The 23,814-nt window shown below is 47.7% G+C and overlaps 1 protein-coding gene across 1 annotated transcript in view; it reads right to left on the reverse strand.

Annotated features, from left to right (window-relative positions):
* Positions 1–23,814, reverse strand: part of CLMN (calmin) — a 121,717-nt gene that overhangs the window by 15,823 nt on the left and 82,080 nt on the right. The window contains exons 4-10 of the mRNA XM_055555806.1: positions 22,024–22,107; positions 19,262–19,354; positions 18,191–18,381; positions 15,986–16,179; positions 12,644–12,726; positions 6,076–7,710; positions 2,136–2,332 (exon numbers count right to left, since the gene is read on the reverse strand). Of these exons, the coding sequence (XP_055411781.1) occupies positions 2,136–2,332; positions 6,076–7,710; positions 12,644–12,726; positions 15,986–16,179; positions 18,191–18,381; positions 19,262–19,354; positions 22,024–22,107 (2,477 nt within the window). The remainder of the gene's footprint in view (positions 1–2,135; positions 2,333–6,075; positions 7,711–12,643; positions 12,727–15,985; positions 16,180–18,190; positions 18,382–19,261; positions 19,355–22,023; positions 22,108–23,814) is intronic.

The following is a 23,814-nucleotide window of genomic DNA, read 5'->3' on the forward strand; positions in this document are numbered from 1 at the left end:
TCCCTGATCAGTGATCTGGAGTCAGGCTTGGGGTGGCGGGGGGGGGCGGGGGGGCAGGGGGCAGGTGAGATGGCCCTGAGCACAGGACGGGCATCAGGGTCCAAGTTCCTTCATGCGCATGAGCGCCCCTCCACGTTATCTGATGACATTAGGCATCTAGCTTCCACCTTGGCTAAAATGCTGCATCACAGTTACAGCTTTGCTTAAGTGAGATGGGATGGAGGAGCTGAGAGATCAGAGTAAAACCTTTGCACGAAAAGGTCAGCCCGGCCTCATGCTCACAGACACTGAAATATCGGTTTACTTTTCTCTATCCCTCCCCCCAGTCCCATCTCCATGGGGTGGGTTTTGCTGGTCCTTCTGATGACCAGGGATGAACCCAAGGTGCTTGCTTCCTCCCCACCCCCATGCTCCCCTGTTTATCCTCCCGGCCCCTCCCATTCCATGAATGCTTCCTGAGATGCCTACTATGTGCCAGTTGTTGCTCAGGCTGTTTGTCCCACCTGGAACATCTCTCTCCCTCTCCCAAATGCAAGTCCTGCTCATCCCTTGATGCTGAATTCAAATGATCTCTCAGCACCTAGGCTGCCCTGACCCACTCTGGCCCCTCTGAGGTCTCATCATAAATCCCTACTTGCCTCTCACACCCAAGGTGCCCACCCAGTCCCAGCAGGATAGATGGAACACTCCCTGTCTCCTTCCAGCTGGGGGCTCCTGGAGGGCAGAGCTGTGGCCGGCGTCTTCCAGAGTCCCCAAGTCTAGCGGGCTCCATCACACATACATGACGGCTCAAAGACTGCTAAGGCCTGATCTGCTTAGGGAGAAGGGGGGCAGTCTGGCATCTGACTAGTGGCCCCTCCCGAGTTGGGGTGGAGTAGATGATAGCCCTGGACCACCTGCCCGGGAGTGCTCATCTGCATTTAGAGCAGGGTCAGGTCCAGCCGCACAGGAGACACAGACGTCTGCTGGCCAGTCACGGCCAAGGGCAGGAAGAAGGACTTAGAGTCATAGGCTAAGTTGGCAGCTGCCTCCCATTGTGCCTTGTGTCTCCTCCCCTGGGCTCCCACCTGCTCTTTGTCCCCCAAAACCCAACATGGGAGCCAGGTGGCGGAGAGGTGGGAAGCAGGGCATTGGACACCCCCACCCCCTGGCTCTCCCTGTAAGGGCTTCAAGACCCCCTCACTCCCGCAATGATTATCTCAATCATTTCCCTCTGTGGCCAGCATGGCTCACCCAGCACGTGAGCAATGTGGGGTCACAGAAGGAGCAAGGACTTCTGACAGGTCTGGGTCCAAGACCCCCAGCTCTGGCATCTTCTAAGCTGAGAGGTACCCCCCAAGCTTCCTAATGATGCACAGTCACACCTGCCTGCCTATCGGGGTGCCCACGAGAATTGATGAACCAATGTAAGGGAAATGCCTGAATACACAAGGGCTGGTACAAGCTGATGGTAAATGTGATGATGAGTGATGATGGGGAGAGACCCCAGGGTCTTCTGACATTCAGCAGTTAAACATTTTTCCTGGGAATAATCCGGACCATCCAGCGGCCTCGGAGTGACAGAGCAGATGTGTGCTACAGACTTCCTAGCAGTTTAAGTTCATTATCCTCTCTGCCTCCTCTTCCCCTCGGGTAAATCGACCATCATTACTGCCTTGGAAACCAAACTCACGGGTGAAGCTGTCATATTAAAGTCCAGCTTCCATGCAACAGCGATAAGTGGTTCCCTCCACGCATATGCAATACATCCCTTCCGATTCTGTAAGATGCTCCTAAACAGCTAAGTTTGGTCTCTACCTACACTGACTGGTAGTTATCATGGACTAAGGGTGGCAGGGTCAAGTCTATTACCTCCCATCCCCACCCCTACCTATGGTTCAGCCATCTCTCTGCTTTCTGCCCATTTCCACCCAGAGCTGCTGGGGGTGAGAAGAGAAGGTGAGGTGCAGGTCCTCCTGGTTTTGTGGGGAGGTCCTAGGGGAGCCCGTGTGGAGGAGCTCTTTGTCTGAATCTGTTTCCCTTGTTGTCCAGCCCTGCCCCCACATCCCCATCCAATCAGAAACCGGAAATGGGATGAGATTAGAGAGTAGCTCCCCAGGCAGGGGCTCTGGGGCGAGAAGATGTTAATAAAATACCTGGAAAGGACTTTGTGGTCACCGGTGTCTTCTTCCAGGTCATCTGAGGAGCGAACAGTTCCGGGTGCTACAAATATTGAGCTTTCTACTTGGTCCACATGTTTCCTTTTCTCCTTTTTTTTACTGCTGATCGATTCTTCCATTACCTTTTCCTCTAAGGGGCTGGCTAAGTTTTCCGAGTTTGGGGATTCCTGGGACTGAAGGACAAGACAACCAAATACAAGTCAGCATTTTATGCCGCGACATGGAGTGCGTGACACCACCCAGCAGCAACCTGCTCCACCTTCACTTCAAGGCCCAGCTAAGGTGCCCCCTCCAATCCTGCCACTCCCATGGGTTCCTTCCAGCACAGCCCAGTGTGGAGGAGAAGCCCGCCAGAATTCCTGCTCCCTGTATAGAGTTCCAAATGCTCCAGACTGATGGATCAAAACAGCATGGGTTTTCCAGTCAGTAAGACCTGGTTTCAAATCTTGGCTAAGTCAGTTCTCTGACCTTGAGTAGCTGACTCGATCCCTTTGATCCTCAGTTTCTCTGTCTGTCAAATGCGTATAATAATTATCAGCCTCTGATAAAGTGCTTATACCACTGTGGTTCCTATAAATGATGTCCCCCACAGCGGGCAATGGTTAGACCCTTCACACAACTATCATCTACTTAAACAGAAGAATGGCTACTGGAGGCCATGTGAGCCAAGGGTTGTAAAGGTGGCCCCTGTGTTTGAGGAGATGAGTCTTCACTGTGCTTTTAGCCAAAGGTGGATGGCAGCGCAACCTCCATTGCATTTACGTAATAAGGAAGATTCTTTGACCGTCAACCCCACCAAGCTCTCTCACATGAAATTAAGAAGCGTGGGAATTGTTGGCGATACCTCTCAAGAATTCTGACAGGGGCTGGAAAAACTTGCTCAACAGGTATTCTAATAAGAGGATCAGAGTGGCCAGACCCCTGCGGCCCAGGAGAACAAAGCTCCCTGCAGATATTAAACCCGCTCTCAGCAAGCTGAAATGCCAGTTCCTCCATCATCAGTGAACAAATGCTACCTTTCTGAAAGGTGAGATGAGGAGAGGACTGATTTTCTTAAAGACTAGAAGCCAGAACTTGGCATTTTATAGTCCATTTAGAAGATAGTTTTTTTCTTTTCTTTTCAAAGGAAGGCCGGGTATGGGAGAAATTCTCCATCCATGTCGTCTTCTTTGTCAGGAAACAAGACTCCCAGACCTCACCTGTCATCCTGGGCCTCACCGCTTCCCCTCCCCTGGCCCTGCTCACTCACTGGGATCAAGGCCTGGCTACATACCCTTGGGAGCCAATTACAAGGTGTGTTTGGAAGGAGTGGGCACCTGCTGGTTGGTCCGGTGAGCACCGGAGGAAGCAGCCCAGTGATGAGCGATGCGGGCGGATGCCCACCCCGAACCCAGAAATGCAAGCTCGCCCCAAGCTCTCCTGCAGCTCAGGGTAAAACAGATGCAAACCTAGATCTCCCGAAGCCCTTCCCAGTCCAGGGCTCTTCCAACCTTGTCCCAAACCATCTGTCCACATGCTGGCCACATACACAGGTGCAAAGCCTGCCTTTGACTGAAGTGCCTCATCTACGCGTCCACAATCAGTCACTGGGGGAGGAGACTGAGGCGCTCATTAGTCATTTTCCAACCTTTTTTTTTTTTTTAATTTTCTTGGCCATGCAGCAAGGCTGTGGGATCTTAGTTCCCCGACCAGGGACTGAACACACACCCTTTGCACTGGAAGCTCAGATTCTTAACCACTGGACCGCCAGGGAAGTCCCCTCATTAGCCATTTTAAGTCACACAGAGGGGCAGAGAGGCAACTCAGGCCCTCTCCTCACCACCCACTTGGTCCCCTTTCTTTTGCCTGAAAAGAAATTTTCAGCCTCTAACGGTTCAGAGAATCATCCCAGTTGCTGTTGTCATCCCCAACCTGGGGACCCTGAGACCTACTGAGGGGCATTTCCTACCCCGCAGGATTTTTGGGGTCTCCCACAGGACAAGCCTGCTCTGACAGACAGCAGATGGCCGGGGAGGGGCAGGAAGGCAGGACTCGGCTCCTTTCCCTAAGGCAGAACAGTGGCAGGCAGGTCGCTGGCACCTATGAGCCACCCAGCCCTCTCCTCCAGCCAAAGCCAGAGAGTGGGTGCTCGGCCCCAAAGAACTGGTCAGGCCATGCTTGGCTTCTACGCCGTCAGGGCCAGAGAACCCTACTCCACCCCCAGCACTCAGGCAGGGGCTTTCCTCCACTGTCTGGAGTTGGCAAAGCCACAAATGATGCTATCACTTCTGGCCCATCTAAACCCTAAATGTCTGGTTTTTAAAAATTAATTCATTCATCGATTTGGCTGCTCCGGGCCTTAGTTGTGGAACGCGAGATCTTTAGTTGCACTGTACGAACTTTTAGCTGTGGCATGTGGGATCTAGTTCCCTGACCAGGGATGGAAACTGGGCCCCTTGCACTGGGAGCTTGGAGTTCCAGCCACTGGACCACCAGGAGAGTCCCCTAAATGTCTTCTGTATGCGCGCGTGCTCAGTCACTTCAGTGGTGTTCAACTCTGTGCGACCCTATGGACTATAGCCCACCAGGCTCTTCTCTGTCCATGGGATTCTCCAGGCAAGAATACTGGGGTGAGTTGCGTGTCCTCCTCCAGGAGATCTTCCTGAGCCAGGGATCGAACCCGGGTCTCCTGCATTGCAGGCAGGTTCTTTGCCGCTGAGCCAACAGGGAAACCCCCTAAACGTGTTTTAAGGTTACTCAGATTCCCTTTCCGCAGCCTCCCCGGAGGGCAAGGCTTCCTTGTTCCTCCGAGCACCTCTGGGCCCTCACTGGATCCTGTCTTGACTCTCCATCAGCTCAGGGTTTAATTTACCTGTCCTCACAGGACACCCCAAACTGCCGTTCAGTGTACATTGACAGCAGCTTTGCAGGCCCTGTCGGGCTGGCCTCTGGAGCCCAGAGATGAATACACAAATGCTCCCTCTTTACTGGGAGAGAAAATCACGACCCATGAGACTCGAAAAGAGTCCGACATGACTGAGCAGCTGAGCATGCAAACACACACAGACACACACACACACAAACAGGTGGTAGGCAAAGGCCTCCAGATAGGGGAGCAACTTTAGCAAAGCCTGGAGGCAAAGGAGCGTCTGGGAGGCGGGGAAGAGGACCCTACACCCTCTCACCGCTCACTCTGGGGGCCCCTCTAGAGCTGCTGGGCCAGGTGAAGGCAGACTCGAGGTGGCAGACAGCGTGTGCCTGGCTGCTCCAGCTCAGACGTGCGTGTCCCTCCCTGGCCTTGTTTATACAACCCACTTCTAACAGCAGGAGCCAAACTATCGTGCCAAACAGATAACAGGCCTTGAAACATCAAGGCTGGGGTCCAGTGTGAGGTCTGGCTTGGTTTTCCCAGCTGCTGGAGGAGAACGGGCTGCAGTTGACTCAGTGCAGGAGAGGCGGAGCTGTGATCACTAATGAAAATGATTTCTGCTATCGCTACGCTGGGACTCCCCCACTGCCACCAAGCATGACCTCAGCTTATTTCCCAGGCAGCCTGTGGGCAGGGCCAGGACTACGGGGAGGCCAGCAAGGTGTCCAGGGTGCCAAACTGGACCAGTGTCCCTCTCAGGCGCTCACCTAGCCCTTTGCCTGAGCCTGGAGTGAATTTCGCCCTAAATTCTGGACCTGGGATGCCTGTGCGGGAAGCTGCATTTCTCTGTTTTATGCAGGAAGAAGGGGAGTTTAGGTGAAGGAAATGGCAACCCACTCCAGTATTCTTGCCTGGAGAATCCCATGGACAAAGGAGCCTGGCGGGCTACGGTCCATAGTGTCACACTTGGTCAGACCCGACTGAAGCAACTTAGCACGCACACACAAGGGGATTTGGGGAGAAGCACAGAATTCCCCACGCAGGGTTCCCAACTCCATAGTCACATACCTGATGGCCCTGCACGGGGACGCTGTCTTTGGCCTCCCTTTGCTGGTGGTCCTCAGGCGAGGGTTGGGGAGAGGGTTCCGAGGCGGGACTGGCATCCTCTGCAGTGCTGGCCTGGGGGAGGTCCTCGCCCAGCCCGGAGAAGCTGAAGCTGCTGTGGGAGGCCTCGGCCTCCTCGGGCTCATCCTCCCTGGCCCCCAGGTCCAGCAGATAGCCCTCCGGTTCTTCCAGGTCCATCTCTTCGTTTTTCAAATCCTCCGAGCCTTCCGCGTAAGCCTCCAAAACCGCCGCCAGGGGCACCTCGTAATGCGGGTAGTAGAAAAGGTCATGGGGGATGACGGAAATCTTGGAGAGCGGGGGAGACGGCTTAAAGTCCAGGCCCTCCTCGCTGGGGCTGCGGAGGGTCTCCAAGCTGACGCTGCTGCTTGGCGGGTTGGAAGGCAATTCTCCCCCGAGCCCCCGGAGGCACTCGGCTTCCCCTTCCTCCTCGCCCCGACGGCGGCGTCGGAAGGACTTGCGCTTGGCTTTCTCATACACCTCTGGCTTTTTATCCACCAGGGCCTCCTCGGGGGCCAAAGAATAGCCTTGGTCTTGGTCTCCAGGGTCCTTGTGAGGGTCAGGTTGGTCGAGCTTCACTGGAGCCTCATCCGAATCTGTCTTCTTGTGGGCGGATTTCCCTCTCCGTTTGCCCAACCTCTCGGGGTGATCCTCCGACAGCTCCTCCTCTGCAGGTTTTTTCTCATGAGGCGAAGGAACCTCGTTGAAAGCCTGGCTGGTAGAGGCAAAATCGATGAGGTCGCTGTTAAACTTTGAGGCTTTTAATGGTATGGCTTCAAAATAGTCTTCTTTATCCATCACTTCTACCATCAGCAGCTTCACCTTGATCTCCAAGGCATTGGCCATAACGGTGTTCTCTCCCGGGGGTGAGGGGAGATGGCCTTCGTCCCCAGGGCTGGATGCCCTCTCCAATGCCCCATTCCAGGGGGGAGAGGTCCAGGAAGTCGGAGGATGACTGATCTCACCATCCACTGAGGACACGTCGCCAGGGACCTCGTCGGAGGCTGCTTCCAGGATCTCCGGTGCCTCCCGTTTCGGTGTTTCTTCAGCAGTGTCAGCCGCCAAGACCTGTTCATCCTGCTTGGACGACTCCTTGGTCTCTCCGGGGCTCCCTTCGAAGTGCAGGTCTGCACTGTAGAAAGGGTCCTGACTGCAGGAGGCATCCTTGTAGGTGTCGGCCTCAAAGTGCACCGTCTTCTTGATTGGCAGAGAGTTGGACCTCCGGTTGTCCTTTCGGGATGATAGGATGGAAGATTCTGGAGCGGGTTCACTGGTGCTGTTGAGCTTCCCAGGGATCCCTTGGAGAACCTGCTCGATGATCTGGTTCATGAACTCGGAGGAGCTGTCCACCAGCTCCTGGCTGGAAACGCCACCCAGCCAGGGCTCCTTCGCGTCCTCAGGCTTGTCACAGACGAAGACTTTGGAGGGAGGCGGGTGGCTGGCCTCATGGTTGATGGTGTAGGCTCGCTCCCCGTCCTCGGTCAGAAGGAAAACAGCGCTCTCTTGTTCTGAAGGGGTTTCTTTGATGCGAACGAAGGTGGATTCGATAGGGGCTTCTTTGTCAGAATCCACAAAATCCTCCTACCAAGAAACACAGGGCACCATGAAATTATCAGTGTCTAAGTGCCACGTAGAGTGCCCTCTCAAAACACAAAAACAAACCAGCAAGAGCACTTCAGAATGAATGGAAGTGTTGTAGATGGGCAAATGACTGTTGTTCCTGCTGAAATGTGAAAACATCAGGTACGTTAAAGAGAAGGTCATTTTCAAAGCTATGACTGCAAAGACATCTCAATGAACTGAACTCTGGAGAAGAATGGGCCCTTTCTAAGCGAGGAGATTATCAGCAACCTCATACCTGTGGGCCACTGCCTAGTCTGGGTACGGACTGAGAAGTGAACCCACCTAAGATAAGGAAAGAGCAGCTAAATCTGTACTGATTGTTGGGCTGGTGTGAGAGATTGAATCCAGAAGGGCCTCAAACACAAAAAACCACTTCTCTTCATATACTAGTTTTCCCACACAGGGACTCCTGATAAGCATGGTGCGGCTGAACTATTTACAGAAGCCAAGACACAGAAGCAACCTAAGTGTCCACAGACAAATGAATGGATAAAGAAGATGTGGTACATCTATACAATGGAATACTACTCAGCCATAGAAACAAATGACATAACGCTAATTTGCAGCAACATGAATGGACCTAGACATTATCATATTAAGCAAAGGCAGAGAAAGACAAATACCATGTGATACCACTTATATGTGTAATCTCAAATGTTACATAAATGGACTTATTTACAAATCAGAAACAGACCCACAGCCACAGAAAACAAACTCGTGGTTTCCAAAGAGGAAAGTGGGGGAGGGATAAATTAGGAATTTAGCATTAGCAGATACGAACTACTATATATAAAATAGATAAGCAACAGGATCTACTTTATGGCACTTAATATAGGGAAGTATAGTATCTTGTAATAAACCATAATGGCAAAGAATTTAAAGAATATGTATGTACAGAGATCCATATACATATATAACTGAATCACTTTGCCATATAGCAGAAACTAACACAACATTGTAAGGCAATTATATTTCAATTTAAAAAAAAGATGCAGCTGAGAGCAGGGCTGAAAGTAGAGAGCAATCTTGGTGGTTCTGCAGTGCTTGGCTCCCAATGTACTGGTGGGGAGAGTGGATTGGTCTCATTCTAAAACTAGTTGAAATCAGAGAGCTGAAATTAAATAAAACTGCAACAGAGTCCTTATCAAGTTCTGAGAAGGTCAAAATGGTCAGCTCCTGGTCATAGGTCCTTGTTTGGGAAAGGGTTACATTCTCTGGGGGTGGGGGAAATATCATGTACCTCATCACATATCAGATATGGCATAAAATTAAAATTACCTAGCACCCTGATTTTTTTTTCTTAATACAACCAGTGTTTCACTCTCTGTCCTTTTCAACTGAAGTAGGACATTTCATTCATACATTTCAGTATAGTCATTCATTTCCAGCTGTACATAGGATGAGGACAGATCTGATCCATGAACATGTCTTAAATAAGTGGGTTGCTGTATTTTAGGATTATAAACATTTTTCATTATTGGAAAGTGTAATGAGGACCTTCTGCAGAATCGTTTAGAACCCAAACCACCACGACACAATTTTTATAGTGTCTGTATATTTGTGATGCAAGGTCTTGTAAAGGTTTTTACTGAAAACTACCATTAACCAGTTTCTCTTACTGACAATAAATTATTAATAAAATTTAAAAAAAGATACAAAGAAGCAAACAAAGAGATCCATAATCAAGAGAAACATTAGTCATTAGAAGTAGACCCAAAGATAACCCAGGGTTAGAATTAGCATAAAGACCATAAAACAACTGTTTAACCTACACCTCAAGAAACACAAAGGTCATTCTTCAGGCTAAAAGGAAACAATCACAGATGAAAGCCTGGATCTGGAATAGGGGAATGAGAAGTACTTAAAAACGGTAAATGTATAACTGATATAAAAGATGATCTTAAAAGTTTACTTAAGAAGTCTCCTGCTTACAGCAAAAATAATAACAAACCATGACAAATTAACGTATACAGAAGCAAAGCAAATGCCAATAATAGCAAAAGGAAGGGAGAAGAAAAGTGAGTGGGATCAAACAGCTGCATATTCAAAAATATATAAAATACATACCTATTTAAAATTGTACAATGAGGGACTTCTCTGGGGATCCAGAGGTTAAGAATCTGCCTTGCAAAGCAGGGGATGTGAGTTCAATCCCTGGTCAGGCAGCTAGGATCCCACAGGCTGAGGGGCAACTAAGCGTGCAAGCCACAGCTCCCGAACCCGTGTGCTCTGGAGCCCGTGTGCCACAACTACCGAGGCTGCGCATCACCACTAGAGTCCATGCAGCACAAAGGATCCCCCGTGATGCAGGGAAGATCCGGATGCAGCCAAATTAAAAAATAAAAGTTACCTAATAGTAATCCAAGGTAGACTGAGGTATGTTCAAGATGAGTATTATAATCCCTAGGAAAACTACTAAAAAGATAAAACAAACAGATGTGGCTAAAAAGCCAACAGAGGAGATAAAATGGAAACCAAAAAACAATTGAACAATCCAAAAAAAACGAGAAAGGAAGAACAAAGCAGCATAAAACAGACAGGACCAGTGGAAAACAACAATAAGATGGTAGATTACATCTATGTAAATGGGCAAAAAATACACTAATAAAGTGACATGCTAATAATTCTTGTCAAAATGGATAAAAAACAAGACCTAACACTAAGGTATTTTTACAAGAAACATGCTTTAAATATAAGCACACGTACACTGAAAGGAGAAAGATATTAATAGAAAATGATAAATCATACAAATACTAACTTATGATAGTTCCTATATTCCTATCAAATTTACTCCATGATGAAATAAAACAAAAATAAAATGATGACCTCAAAGAGAAACAACAGTCCTTAATGTATATGCATTTATGGCATAGCTTCCACACACACAAAGCAAAATCTGACAGAACTAAGAACAATAAAGTCACAATCATAAGTCAGAGATTTTTAACTTTTCTCCCTCACACTCACTGATAGGAAAAGAAAAAAAAAAAAAAATGGGCACCTCTCTAGAGTATTAGAACAGCATATTAACCAACTCAACCTAATTGACTACTGATGCTTTCACTGTACAAGATACATTTTTTCAAATGCATATGGTACATTTACCCAAATAAACCATATGTCAGGGCATAAAGCCAGGCACAGTGTCTGGCACACGACCAGGGCTTAATGAATATTTATTAAAGTGTACTACAGTTAGCTGAATTACTAAACTTAAAAAAACAACGGTTCGACAGGAGTCTAGATCAGCTGGGATGCCTCATCTGTATCCCCTAGGGATGCAAACAGACTGTTCTGAGGGGATGCCCTGTGCTGTGTGGGTCAGGGGGACTTTCCCCATGTGTTCTATCTTGCTTGACCCCTCCTTCCCCAGGCCCAGTCTCTGACCCCAGCACTGGGGAGATTCAAGTGTCAGATTTGCTGAATCCAAGCTATGACCTTGACTCACACATACACCATAAATTTTAGTTGATTTCAAACTCTGCCTAGGTTGAAGAGCTCAGGGCTAATAAAAGCCCCAGTCCCTAGTATTTCCAAATTTCATAATGAAGATTAAAGAATGACATTAATATCACCATTTTCTGAGCATCAACTGTTGTGCCAACAGGACTTTACATGTCTATTTACTCTTCACATAACCCTGAAAATGTGGGTCATATTTCCATTTTACAGATGGCATCTCATACAGACAGGTATCAGAGAGATTACCTAAACAGCTCAAGGCCACAAAGCTTTAAGTGGCAGAGCTGACATTCCAGCCCATGGAATGCCTGCTTCTAACGCACCCTGGAAAGTGATCTGTGGTCCAGAAACAGATGGGAAACACACACATAGGAAGCCTGGAAAGGATCCAGCCTGGCTCTTCTGAGTTGTGCAAAATGGGGTCTCAGTTTTAGCCATATGTTGTAAGGAATCTAAATGCCTGAGCTTTGGAACCACAGAGAACTGAGATCAAACCCCAGCTCTGCGCTTGGCAGCTGGGCAACCCTGGAGAGGTCTTTAAGCCTCTTTGAGCATCCGTTTTCTCTTCTACAAAATGAAAATCATGATACAGAGTCAAGTGGGATTGCAGGGCTGGCAGTCAGCCCAGAGACACACAGGATGCCGACCTGACAAGCCTCCGGCTAAAAGCGCAGCCTGTCCCTCCTGTGAGTGTTAGTTCTGTACGATTTTTTTTTTTTTTTTGGCGGGGCGGAAGGGAGTCTAGTATTTCTAACTACTTGAAACAATAATGTGTTTGTTGACTTGTCACCTGTTTTCTCTATTATAACAAAGCTACACAAGGTCAGGGACCTCATCCATCTCATTTACTGTTAAGCTTCCCTGAGCCAGCCATGGGTGTTCCAATGAAGTAATTTTCCAATAAAGTCAATAAAGGACTGTTGTTACTGTTGTGATAATTACTACTATAATCCTAGGCTTGTGGATGGGTTGGCTGGAGGTTCAACAGAGTCTTGACAACTTCTAAAAGGTCTGATTCTGCTCCAAAAAATCAGTCACCAAGTATGCTCAGATTCTAAAAATTAAAAACGTGTGCTTGGTCATTGACTTTAAAATTTTTCACACTCTGATAAAATCTGGTAGACTGCTAAAATATCCCATCTGACATCTAGAAAATCAAGTAGCTGATTCATATAACAAGTGGGCATCTTAAAAGTTTGGGATGGGGAGAGGTTTGTGAGAGGTGTGCCTGACTTTCCATTCTGCTTTTTAACGGTGCACACGTTAGCTATGATTTTGAAATGAAAATGTGGCAAGGCACATGAGATCGAGATTCAGTTATTACAGTAGCCACACAGCTCAGACACCAGCTTCATCTCATGGTCAGAACTCATCATCTCATGATGGAAATGTACAGTTTCTGAATTATAGGTAAGGAAAACAGACATACGGCTTCCAACTCCGGGAAATGTTCTAGAAACTGAGCCACGTAAGTCACGATGGACTGCTCATCTGGTGTGTCAACCATGATGTCTGTTAAGAGAAACAGGGGAATTAGAAGGACATGTAAAACACAGGTTTTATTTTATTTATTTTTACATTTTTAAAAATTTTTAAATTTTTTCCAGCTTTATCAAGGTATAATTGACAAATGAAAATTGTATATATTTAAGGCATACAACATGATAGTCTGACATACATAGACATTGAGAAATGACTCTCACAATTAAGTTAATTTACACATCCATCATCTCACACAGTTACTTTATTTTGATGTGCTAAGAAAACTTAAGATCTACTCTTTTAGCAAATTTCTAGTAGACAATACAGTGTTATTAACTATAGTTACTATATTGTATGTTAGACTTCTCCAGAACTTACGAGAGTTTGTACATTTCTCTACTTTTTCCACTGTCAACCCCCAGCTCCTGGTAACCATCATCATACTCTCTGGTTCTATGAGTTTGACTTTTTTAGGTTCCACATATAAGTGAGATCATGTAGTATTTTTCTGTAATTGGCCTATTTCAGCACAATGTCCTCCAGGTTCATTCGTGTTGTTACAAATGACAGAATTTTCTTCTTTCCATGGCTGAGTGATATCTCATTGTATATCCATGGCATTTTCCTTATCTATTCATCCACTGATGGACACTTAGGTTGTTACTATGCTTTAGCTACTGTGAATAATGCTGCAATGAACACTAGTGTGCAGATATTTCTTCAAGACTGCAATTTCCTTTCCTTTGGTTTTATTTTTTTTGTTTTGGGGGTTTTCTGGGGTCTTTTTTGCTGCACTGTGCAGCTTATGGGATTTATTTCCCTGACCAGGGATTGAACTCTTGTCCACAGCAGGGAAAGCACCAAGTCTTAACCATTGGACCACCAGGGAATTCACAAGCTTGTTTCCTTTAAATTTAATTTCCTTTGAATATATGTTCAGTAGAAGGTTTGCCAATAGTTTGGCCACCTGATGCAAACAGCCTACTCACTGGAAAAGGCCCTGATGCTGGGGAAGATTGAGGGGAGGAGGAGAAGGGGGTGACAGAGGAAGAGATGGTTGGATAGTCATGTTCATGACTCAATGGATATGAACTTGGGCAAACTCTGGGAGACAGCGAGGGACAGGGAAGCCTGGCGTGCTGCAGTCAATGGGGTTGCAAAGAGTCAGACATGACTGAGTGACTGAACAACAACAGAGAGTTTGCTGGATCACACAATTGTCTTTTTTTATTTTTTGAGGGCTCTCCATGAAGTTTTCCATAAGAGCTGAACCAGTTCACATTCCCACAACAAGAACAGAGTTTTCACATGGGATCTTGGGATGCTTGATGGTGAAGGATCCCACAGACCAGGGAGGTTTTTTCTCTTTATTTCACGTCAGGAAATTTAAGCTCTTTAAGTGAAGGGGGATGATTTGAGTAGTAAAGCCTCACACTTGGCTGATGAGCAGAGAAGCTGGGATGGGGAATCCAAGACTCCTTGCACCCAAGATTCTGTTATTCCCTGCTGGCCAAGTCCCTCCCTGTGAGCGGCCAGTTCACGGCCCATCCCATCAGAGAGTCTGTTGAGCTGAGACCCTTACACACTGCTGGAGAAAATCCTAAGCAAGCCTGACCCACATGGAATATGATTTGATAGAGATAACCAGGTGCCTTAAAAAGGTGTGTACTTTCTAGCTGCATCATTCCACAGATGAAACGTGGTCCTGGAGGAAATAATCTGAGATGCACACTGAACTTTATCTAATAAGATGTTCACTGCAGCATTAAATACAAGACTACAGAGAAGGCACCCCACTCCAGTACTCTTGCCTGGAAAATCCCATGGACAGAGGAGCCTGGTGGGCTGCAGTCCATGGGGTCGCTAAGAGCTGGACACAACTGAGCTACTTCACTTTCACTTTTCACTTTCATGCATTGGAGGAGGAAATGGCAACCCACTCCAGTGCTCTTGCCTGGAGAATCCCAGGGACGGCGGGGCCTGGTGGGCTGCCGTCCATGGTGTCGCACAGAGTCGGACACGACTGAAGCGACTTAGCAGCATACAAGACCATTCCAAAACAACCTGAACATCTACCAGTGCTAAAGAGTTAAGTACACTTTGGTATGCCCACTAGATGGACCATTATGCAGCCAATAAAAACATACTGAAGACATCCTAGCAGCATGCAAAATATTTACATCACAATTATAATGTTTAGGTTAAAAAAAGGAAGATACATGTTATGTGGTACCCTGGATGGGAGGGGAGTTTGGGGGAGAATGGATACATGTATATATATGGCTGAGTCCCTTTACTGTGTGCAGCTGAAACTATCACAATATTATTTGTTAATTATTTGCTGCTGCTGCTGCTAAGTCGCTTCAGTCGTGTCCGACCCTGTGCGACCCCATAGACGGCAGCCTACCAGGCTCCCCCGTCCCTGGGATTCTCCAGGCAAGAACACTGGAGTGGGGTGCCATTTCCTTCTCCAATGCATGAAAGTGGAAAGTGAAAGTGATCTGCGTAGCTACCAACCAAGTTCACAGCCTGCAGTCCCCTGTGCTTCTTCCCATTGCTACCCATTTTGCTGTTTAATTGTCAAGACGTCTCATATCATTTTGATTTTTTTATGTTCCACCTCTACTACTTTCTTTTGTATTAAACAAGCATTTCTACTTTTAAAAAAAAAAAAGTTTTTTTAAAAAAAAAGTTTTTTTAAAAAAACCTTTATTTTGTACTGGTTAATTATTTGCTAACCAGTACAAAATAAAGGTTTTTTTTAAAAAAAACTTTAAAAAAAAAAAAAAGTAGAAATGCTTGTTTAATACAAAAGAAAGTAGTAGAGGTGGAACATAAAAAAATCAAAATGATATGAGACGTCTTGACAATTAAACAGCAAAATAGGTAGCAATGGAAAGAAGCACAGGGGGCTGCAGGCTGTGAACTTGGTTGGTAGCTACACAGATGTTCACATGTGATTATCAGAGAATCACAAAAATGCATGTTTGTTTTATGCATTTTTCTACATGTGTGTTATATTTCACAATAAAAGAAAAGTTCTAAAAGCCTTAAAAAAAAAACAAAAAAGGAAGAGACAAAGTCATACATACACTGAATAATCCCAATTATGTTAAAAAATTGTATTGAGATATAAGGAAAAACATTGGGGAAATGATGTCAGTGGCAGGAATATAGGAGATATAAAAATGACTTCGTTAGATGTTTCTGTATTCTCCAGAATTTCCATGTGGACAGAAGGCGTTACAAGTTAAAAATAAGTTATGAGGAAAGAGAGGACCACGGCTACCTTCTGGCTCCAGGAGCCTGGGGATGTGAAGGGCATCGTGAGCAATGCTGAAAGCCTTCTCCAGATTCTCCCGCATGGAGTCTTCCAGCGCCTGCTTCATGTCCACCAGGCTGGGGTCGATGGCCTTGATCACAGCCAGGAAAGCCAGCCCGCTCCGCCAGCTGCCTGCAAAGTCCTGCACCGCCACGCCATACCTGAAGGGAAAGCAGCAGCCACAGGGCAGGTGGGTAATCAGACTCAGGGATGCCTCGCTGGCCTCCAAGTGGGGCTGGGAGCTGCTGACCTGGCGAGGACTAGATGCCCTGGGCCCTGAGTATCAGGACAGCCGCACTGACCCATCTGTGTTTCCATTTCCGGACAAACCAAACAGGAAGGTTATGTCGCACAAGGAGACATAACAGGAACTTGAGTTCCCCTCCCAGATACATAAATCCTTCGTCTAACACATGATTCCGTTTATCAGTGATCTTTGAAATGCAGCAAACACGGGTGTGTTTGTCATAAAATAGAGCCAGAAAGTTCATGTTCACACCTCGGCTGCCCCTGTGCTTCCAGCGCTGTGGCCTTGGGCAGATCACATACCTTCTTAGACTCAAACGTATAAAACAGAGCTGTCATGGGGAAGGATTAGGTTGAACCCGCCCCCAGAGCGGCCATACCACGTGGACCATGTGTGATGTAGGTGCCCCACAGAAGCCACTCAGTAAGTGCTAGCTAATGTCATGATTAGTAGAAATAAAATTACAACTTTAAAAATGACAAGGAGAGGTCATCCTGTATTAATTTCCTTTAGACTCCATCCCTCGAGAGCCCCTCTTCCTGCTGCCAATTTCCCTACTGGGGTCACTGAACACTCTTAAAAAAAAACACAAATATCTTTTTATTTAGATATGTATGGAGAGTCATAAGAAGTTGCAAAAGCAGTACAAAGAGCCCTTGGTACACATCATCTGCTTCCCTCAACACAGGGTCTTAAGTTACAGGCGAGTGTCATCAGAACCAGGCACGGATGTGGGTCCAGGGCCACGAGCCACAGACGAGCCAGGGCTATAAGCCACGTGCTAGTGTTTCTTTGGTTTCACTGTCACAGGTGTGGCAGAAGCGCCAGGACACTCTGTCTCAAGCACCCATTCCTGTGACCGCTACCACAGTGGTCATACAGACTGTCTCCCCTGAAATACCCTTCCTCTCCGTTACAGTCACCCTAACTCCTGGCAATGAGCTCACTTTTGATTTATTTTAAAACAACATTTAATGGTTGTTCACATTAATCAACTCTATCATGTTCAACCCCTTAATCAAAACCCCCAAGATCTAACTTCCCTCCCATCTTTTATTTTTCCTGCCACCTTTTATTTCCATATACTGGGAAGATGGGATCTGGTGCTAAGTGCTTATGAAGTGCTGGTACTCTGCTTTCACAGAGTTTATTTCATTTAACCCTAACTATCCCATAAGGGGGTGAGTAGTAAGTCACCATCTTATAGGTGCAGCTTAGAGAGGAAACTGATGTACCATGTCTTCCCAATCTGGCAGGGATTAAACACAAGTCCAGGGATTTGGTTCCAGTTCACCTGTCTCAGTGTCGGGAGGGCCAGACCTGACTCTGATAGGTTGCAGCCTTGATTGCTACTTGCTTTTAAGTAGGTACAGACCCTGAAAGATACCCAGAAGCTTAATAATAAGCATGCTAAGTTGCTTCAGTCGTGTCCAACTCTTTGTGACCCCATGAACTGTAGCCCGCCAGGCTCCTCTGTCTGTGGGATTCTCTATGCACTGGAGTGGGTTGCCATGCCCTCCTCCAAGGGATCTTCCTGAGCCAGGGATCGAACCGGCATCTCTTATGGTCTTCTGCACTGAAAGGTGGGTTCTTTACCACTAGCACCACCTGGGAAACCCATAATAATAAACATGTCCATGTTACTAGGATCCAAGGACCAACCCCACTTAGGGATTTAAAGTGGTGAAGGCCCCTTGGATTTCTATCCAAATTCTCTCATCAGATTTCTGCAAACCAAACACTGGGCAAATACAGTTTTGTGTGCAGACACAGAAAGGACAGAATTCCCTGTTCTGAGAGTTTACGTGAAGCGCCAGGCACATAATGGACACAGAACTGAATACACGGTGATGCCCCCTTCCTCTGCCCTCCTCCCTCTGCCTGGTAGCAGCGTGGGGTGCTGGGGAGCAGGGCATGGGGCTTACTTCCTCGTTTTCCTCTGCACCCAGGCCAACAGCGTCCTGATGGCTTTCCTCTGGTCTTTCACCGAGATTGCCACGCTCCTCTCTGCAGTGGGTGTGGGTGGGAAGGAGGAGTCTGAGTCTGTGCCCCCCGAGCCGGGTGACAGGCTGGAGGATGGAGAGTTTCTGCTGAGGTTGCCCGTGAGTTCTTTAATCTGGAAGGGAAATGACGTTTCAGACCCAGGAGGCAGACCCAGCATGGGCTCTCTTGGACCCCGGCTGGAGGGATCAGCTCACGCAGAACTGATTACTCCTTCCTGAGGGTCGTGTGTCAGTACTCATGATGGCCAGGCTGTTCCGTGTGGCTTGTGCTGCATGCAAGGATGCTTAGCAGGGAGAATCATCTCTTCCTGGAGTCTGTCTAGCTCTGGGCAGAAGCTGCTCTTGAGGGCCTCCTGACCTGGCTCCACCTCTGTGTACATCATTTTTACTCTTGGGAGGGCCATTAAATAGTGAGCCATAATTTTCTCTTTCAAAAGAGGGGGATTTTAGAAGATGAACTGTCAGCTTACTCCCTCCTATTCAGGGAAAGAACTTGAGCACAACTCGAAGTAACCCCTTTACATTCCAGCCCCAGACCCTGTCTTTCTTCTATAAAATCTGCATTTTCAGACAGATGCTGAGGCTGTGAAGGCTGCAAGGCCTCCCTGTTACACATGCCTCTTCCTAGAGCTGTCTTTGTAGAGGCTTTCTAACCGTCTCTTATGAACACTTGTCATGTTAGGAGAGTAACTCTACCTAGTTCAATTTTTGGCTGGAAGTATTTCCCTGGCTCTTGGAACCCTTTAGAAGAAAACTACTTTTCCAAGTAAATATTTAACTCTTCAAGTCCCAAGAGAAGAACAGAGCTCACATCACTTTTAGAATCACAGGGACTCAAAATCTTTAGCAACCAAGATTCCTCTGGTTCTTTTCTAGGAAAGAGAAAAGGCAAAATCTGTCAGAAACGAAATCTGACTGTCTCCCACGATCCGGGCCCCACTCCTGTATTGGCAGAGATGACTGATGTATGTTATGGGAAAAAAGTGATTTTACCTGGAAGAAGAGGATTATGTTCCAAATCAGCCCAAGAACCAAAGAGGGGTTGCCATCTGCTATTTCTGCTGCATCAATGCTAACCAGCTTTACCTGGAGAGAAGCAATGTATGAGCTTAAAGATGGGGTCCAAGTAGGTTGCAACACATCATTTCCTGATGCCCTTGTGGGCCTGTTTCTCTTTCTCACCTGTGCTGTTTGGTGATGCCACAGGCCACCTCTCGGGGACCCCAACATGCAAAAGCGTACATAAATGTGTCTAATAAACAGTACACAGTACTTCCTATTATCAGACACTATTCTCAGAGTATTAGCTCTGTTTATTTTCACAACAACCTCACAACACAGATTCTTCTATTATCTCTGTATTTCAGGTGAAGAAATTCCAGAGAGGTCAATGGAAAGTGCCCAGAACACACAGCTAGTAAGAGAGACATCTTTTCCAAGAACAGATGGCACATGCCCAGGGTCTGTCTGCATGCTACACTAACACCACCAAACTTCCAGATTTAACATGTCTTTGGACAGACACAGATTACTGACATCAACGATCTGGCCATGATGGCTAAGACAGTTCAGTTCAGTTGTTCAACTGTGTCTGACTCTTTGTGACCCCATGGACTGCAGCACGCCAGGTTTCCCTGTCCATCACCACCTCCCGGAGCTTGCTCAAAATTATGTCCATTGAGTCAATAATACCATCCAACCATCTCATCCTCTGTCATCCCCTTCTCTTCCTGCCTACAATCTTGCCCAGCATCAGGATCTTTTCCAATGAGTCAGTTCTTCACATCAGGTGGCCCAAGTATTGAAGCTTCAGCTTCAGCATCAGTCCTTCCAATGAATATTCAGGGCTGATTTCCTTTAAGATTGACTGGTTTGATCTCCTTGCAGTCCAAGGACTCTCAAGAGTCTTCTCCAACACCACAGTTCAAAAGCATCAATTCTTTGGTGCTCAGCTTTCTTTATGGTCCAACTCTGACAGGGAAGTTGGAGTTGGTGATGGATAGGGAAGCCTGGCATGCTGCAGTCCATGGGGTCGCAAAGAGCTGGACATAACTGAGCGACTAAACTGAACTGAACCAATTCACCCATTTAAAGCGCACAATTCCATGGTTTTTTAGCGTTACCATAATTTTAGTGCATTTTCATCACCTCAAAAAGAAATCTTGTACCTTTTAACTGTCACCTATCTAATCTCCCAGTTCCTCTCAACCTTGAGCAAACACTCATCTGTCTTCCGACTTGAGAGATTTCCCTGTGCCGGACGTATCACAGGAATGTTTTAGAAGAAGTGGTCCTTTTGGTCTGGCATCTTTCATAATGTTTTCAAGTTTCATCCACACTGAGGCTTGTATCAACACTCCATTCTTTCTCATGGTGGAATAATATTCCACTGCACAGGCAGACCATACTTGATTCATCCCTTTGTCTGTGGATGGGCATCCGGGTTGCTCCCACCTTTGGGCTATTATGAATGATGGTGCTGTGAACTGGGCCCTGCCCTTTGGTCACCACCATCTGAACCGCCTCCTAGGTCGGGTCTTTCCCCACAATATGGGAAGCAGAGCCCACCTCCCTCTTCAAAAAGCCAAAAGCGCTTTTCTTTGCACTTGGCAGCCAGGACATGGGCGAGGATGCAGGCTTATCAGCCCAGGCCTTTCAACTTGAATGAGTGATGCTGAGAGTTCCTTCCAGGGGCTGAGGGAGTGGGGCCAGAGAGAGAGGGTAGTGGCAGCCGTGCCCACGTGGGTCCTTGCGTTCAGAGGGGGCGGGGCTCTGCAGTGGTCCTGGCATTTAGCAGTCTTGGGCTCCATCCCTGATTCCCTGGGCTTTGAAGTCATCCTGTGACTTCTTGGCATGCTTTCAATACATTCCTTTGCTGCTTAAATCAGCCCAGATTAGATCCCCTTATGACCCAGGAGCGCCAAACGAATAGCACTTTGTGATGACGTTCTACTGTACATGCCGACGTGTCAGGCGAGCTGAGGGCTTTTCACCCAGAGTAACTGATGAAACTTAATGAAAGGGGAACTTCGGAAATTTTAGCTCTCTGGGGCCATTCCCTCCCATTTTTGAAGGACACGAAGCAGAGTTCAAAACACACAAAAAGGGCTAATTTAAGTCTGGAAAGTTCTATCAAAGAGGACAGAATTACGTGATTTTCCTCTGGCTCAGTCAGCCCCCTTCTCTTCCTTGCTTCTGCCATAGTCTGAGTGCTAAGATCAAGTTTTACACCTTGACATGCTCACTGTACTCTTTTTAAAATTAGAGGGTAATTGCTTTACCATATCGTGATGGTTTCTGCCATACATCAACCTGAATCCGCCATAGGTATACACATGCTCCTTCCCTCTTGAACCACGCCCCCACCTCCCGCCCCATCCCACCCCTCTAGGAGTCACAGAGCACTGGCTTTTCACTGTACTCTTATGCCCCAAAGTGAAAAGGAAAATGTCAACTAAATTCTGAACATCTGAGAGCCACTCAGCATTTCCGCCCTTCCCACGCCCAGACATCCACAGTTTTCATCCTGATGGAGCTGGAGGGGCGGGTGGGCAGGGAATCAGGGACTGCATCCCGCCTGATGGATTAGCTGTATCTCAACTGATGGAGCTCCTTTAACATTTCAGCTTGTTCCATCTGACTGTCTTAGCAGGGACCCCTTTGCCCGCGTCTCTTGTGACCAGCACTAGACTTCAAATCATGTCTTTTTTGTCTCAGGGAAGGCTCTGTGAACAAGATGTGTTTCAGATACTTACATTGCTATCTTCCAAAAACTTAAGTGCTTTCGCTATGTTGTTTAACCGAAAAATACGATGGGATGAGGATTTGTACTCGTGCAGCTGTAACACAAAGCAGAACAACACAAGCAGTTAAGCCCAGACAGGCACTCGGGTCCCAGCGGTGCCATTGGACGCGCTTGCCTTTTTCTTTACCTTTTTCACATGAATCTCAAGAGAAGGACGGGGCTCACAGCAGAGCCCGCGTGGACCACATCCAAACCCATGCAGGGGCCCTGGACACACAACCGTAGTCTCAGGGGTCCCCAAGGGTCACCTTATTTATGGTTTCTGGGACCAAACTCACTTGAGTTGGTGAGGGAGGGGAACCCGGGGGTTAAACAGGGGGCAGATTTGTCAAATTTCCCTCTCTGACCCAGCTCCTGGCTTTTGATAGCCCTCCCTCCCCCAGAGACCATCGGTGACATGCTCTCCTCTCTGCGCTGATGCTGTTTGTCAAGGCAGAGAGCGCCAGCCGGGAGCGTCACCCGCAGCTGCTAAATCATCCGGCAAACCCTCCCTGGCGGCCACAGATGTTTCTGTTTTCTGGCCAAGGGCTTGGTGGACATGTGTCCCATGTCAGAGAGACAGAGGGAGAGAAAGATGGAGACAGAGAGAGAAATACAGAGAGACAGAGACACCAAGAAAGAGACAGACACAGAGAAACCCAAAGAGGAAAAGAGAAAGGAGCTTGCAGAAGCAAAAACTCTGACAATGCTTGCGGCACACGCTAGGAGCACCGGCAGAGGAAACTCGTCCTGAAACGGAAGCCCACCCCTGCCCCTTTGGGTGAGTGCTTCACACTAACAGGAAAGCCAGTGGGTATCCCTTGCACACGGTATGAACTGCCAGGTGATCTCACCGGTGAGGTCTTGGCTGTTCTGGGCTGGACTCCCGGATCAAACACTCCCAACACAGCCTCCCTTCCCACCGAGGCTATAGCGGCTCCCAGTCAGTGCCCAGGCAACAAAGTGGGAGCCTGGGCTGCTGGCAACACAGAACCAAGGACTTGAATATGCTTTTTCAGGAAGCCTTTTGAGGACTACGCTGCCAGCCCACAGTGAGTTCTGTCAAGAAACCAAGTACTCTTTCTACCACAGTGGGTCTGCCCTTCATGAGAATTCATTCATGTCACTTGCTACAGCCCCCTTGGGGGTGGCTACTGGGAAAAGAAAGGCAAGAAAGAGGTGAGGGGTTGTGTAAGACTCCAGCTGCCTTAGAGCTGAGCACTGAAGTCGGAGCTCTTGACTTTAAACCCAGAGTTAAGAGCAAACCCAGAGAGGTCTGCATGGGCTGAGCTGTGGTTTGGTAGCGCTGGGGCCCTACAGAGACACCTTCATATCAGCCACACTGGGTCACGTAGGCCAATCAAACACTGGACTCTAGAGCCCGTTTCTCAAGATTGACACCTCTGGTACACTAGCCAGATCATTGGAACGCCAACCGCCCCCCCCCCACCCCCCCGCTCCGCAAAAAAGGAATATCTGGCAGTGCCTGGGGACATTTTTGGTTGTCACACCGGCGGTGCTACTGGTATCCAGTGGATAGAGAGCAAGGATGCTGTCACACATCCGGCAATGACCAGGTCAGCCAATGCAGGGGACACAGTTTCAATCCCTGGTCCGGGAGGATTCCACATGCCTCGGAGCAACTAAGTCCATGCCCCACAGCCACTGTGCCCGTGCTCTAGAACCCATGAGCTGGAACTACTGAAGCCCATGTGCCCTAGAGCCTGTGCTCCACAGTAGAAGAAGCCACCGCAATCAGAAG

The sequence above is a fragment of the Bubalus kerabau genome, chromosome 19 (assembly GCF_029407905.1).
Source record: "Bubalus kerabau isolate K-KA32 ecotype Philippines breed swamp buffalo chromosome 19, PCC_UOA_SB_1v2, whole genome shotgun sequence".
NCBI classification, from domain to species: domain Eukaryota; kingdom Metazoa; phylum Chordata; class Mammalia; order Artiodactyla; family Bovidae; genus Bubalus; species Bubalus kerabau.